General features: G+C 63.7%; 2 protein-coding genes across 5 annotated transcripts in view; both read right to left on the bottom strand.

Moving 5' to 3' along the window:
- DYRK1B (dual specificity tyrosine phosphorylation regulated kinase 1B) overlaps positions 1-872 on the bottom strand; it is an 8,740-nt gene extending 7,868 nt beyond the window's left edge. For all 3 annotated transcript variants that reach the window (XM_007458665.1, XM_007458666.1, XM_007458667.1), the window contains exon 1: positions 693-872. The gene's annotated coding sequence lies outside the window, so the exon portion shown is untranslated. The remainder of the gene's footprint in view (positions 1-692) is intronic.
- Positions 873-1,134: 262 nt separating this feature from the next.
- FBL (fibrillarin rRNA 2'-O-methyltransferase) overlaps positions 1,135-1,561 on the bottom strand; it is an 11,240-nt gene continuing 10,813 nt past the window's right edge. The window contains exons 8-9 of one of the 2 annotated variants that reach the window (XM_007458662.1): positions 1,328-1,473; positions 1,135-1,241 (exon numbers count right to left, since the gene is read on the bottom strand). In XM_007458662.1, the coding sequence (XP_007458724.1) occupies positions 1,217-1,241; positions 1,328-1,473 (171 nt within the window). In that variant the 3' untranslated portion in view covers positions 1,135-1,216. The remainder of the gene's footprint in view (positions 1,242-1,327; positions 1,474-1,561) is intronic. The other variant, XM_007458661.1, reaches the window with a different exon arrangement.

Genomic DNA, 1,561 nt, shown 5'->3' with positions numbered 1-1,561 from the left:
TCTGGGGTGAGAAATCGGCCGCCTGTCCCGGCCCGGCCGGCCCGGCAAGCCCCGCGGCAGGGAGGACAAGCGGGACAGGCGGCTCGGTGGGTGACAACAGCAGCCGCCGCCCCGCCAAGGGCGGGGAGAGGAGGGGACGAGGGTCAGCCCGGGGCACGCGGGGGAAGGGGAAAGCAGGTGGACGGGGGAGGGGCGGGTTAACCCTCGCCCCGCCAACACCGCCCCGCTCAGCCACCCGCCCCAGGGGACCCCAGCGTCCCGCCCCCCACCCTGGAGGCCCGCCGGGGCCAGCGGAGCCCCGGCGGGCGGGGCCGGACAGAGCTTGGCAGTCCACACCTACGATGGCAACAACCTTGCCATTGGCCACTGCTGCCAAGAGCTCAACCAATTACAGTCCAGGACAGCTGTTGCTAGGCGACGAGGATGCGGCCGGCGGAGCCGAGCCCAAACAAAGAGCGGGAGCGAGGCCCGGCTACCCCCTCCCAGTCTCCCTCCCAAGACTGCTACCTCGGGGCTCGGCCCCTTCCAGGAATCCGACTAAGAATAGCCAGGCAAGGCCTGCACCTGCCCACCGCCCCCCTCCTCTTCTCTCTCGGCCTTATGCTAAATCTCGCGGCGACGCGGGCAGGGCGGATCCCGTACTACCCCCCTCCGGAGAGCGCGTGCTGTCCCGCCCGTAGCCGCGTCGTTACCTGAGGGCGAGGGCAAGGGAACTCAAACTGCTCGGGAAGCCCGAGCTCAGTCCTGCCCACTGGCTGAAGATATCCGGCAGACGCGGCGAGCCAGGGCCCCGATTACCCAGTAATGCAACCAGCAAAATGGCGACCACAACAAACCGGCCCCCCCCCCGCCCCGGGCTCCGCCTCCCGCCCCCCCAATCTGTTTCCCCCTCACGTGACCCAGGGAAACACTCCGCGCCTGCGCTCAGAAGAGCTTACCGGGATCTACACGCAGGGAGCAACCAACCGCGCCCAAGCGCCGAAATCCACGTTACGGCTGCGCAGGAGGCAGCTACGGTAGGAGCATGCGCTATATGACCGGATGAGAACGCCCGCCCCCACCACCACGCAAGTTGACCGAGGGCGCACGCGCCCTGTTGATAGAGGTCGCCAAGCAATCAGGGGCAAAGGGAGAGACAGATGAGTCTTTTAATAGAAAAACACACGTGTTAACAGTAGCAACACAGTCTCTCTCGCGATCCTGATGGCGCTGGGCTTCAGTTCTTCACCTTGGGGGGTGGCCTGTGAGAGGACAGAGATGAGGGGACTCAGAGCTCATCACCACTGTGGGGCACTCCTAACTAGTATTGACTGGACCCCCTGCTCACCTGTACACACCCACGACCACAGCGTGGTCTCTTTCGTATGGCTCTAGCGTCAACTGCTCCTGGGGCTTCATGTTCTCCTGCTGCATCTTTTTCACTTCAGAGGCAAACACGGCCTCTGCAGAGGCTGTGGAGTCAATGCAGTTGGCCTGCAGAAGAAAGAGGATCTGAAGTCCACAGCAAGGCTTTGGGCTGCTTTCCCTTTTTTGTGCTTCTTTAAACCAGTAGAATTTGTTT

The sequence above is a fragment of the Lipotes vexillifer genome, unplaced genomic scaffold (genome assembly GCF_000442215.2).
Source record: "Lipotes vexillifer unplaced genomic scaffold, Lipotes_vexillifer_v1.1 scaffold371, whole genome shotgun sequence".
NCBI lineage: Eukaryota > Metazoa > Chordata > Mammalia > Artiodactyla > Lipotidae > Lipotes > Lipotes vexillifer.
The sequence above is the reverse complement of the archived record's forward strand: the minus strand, read 5'-3'. Positions and strand labels throughout refer to the sequence as shown.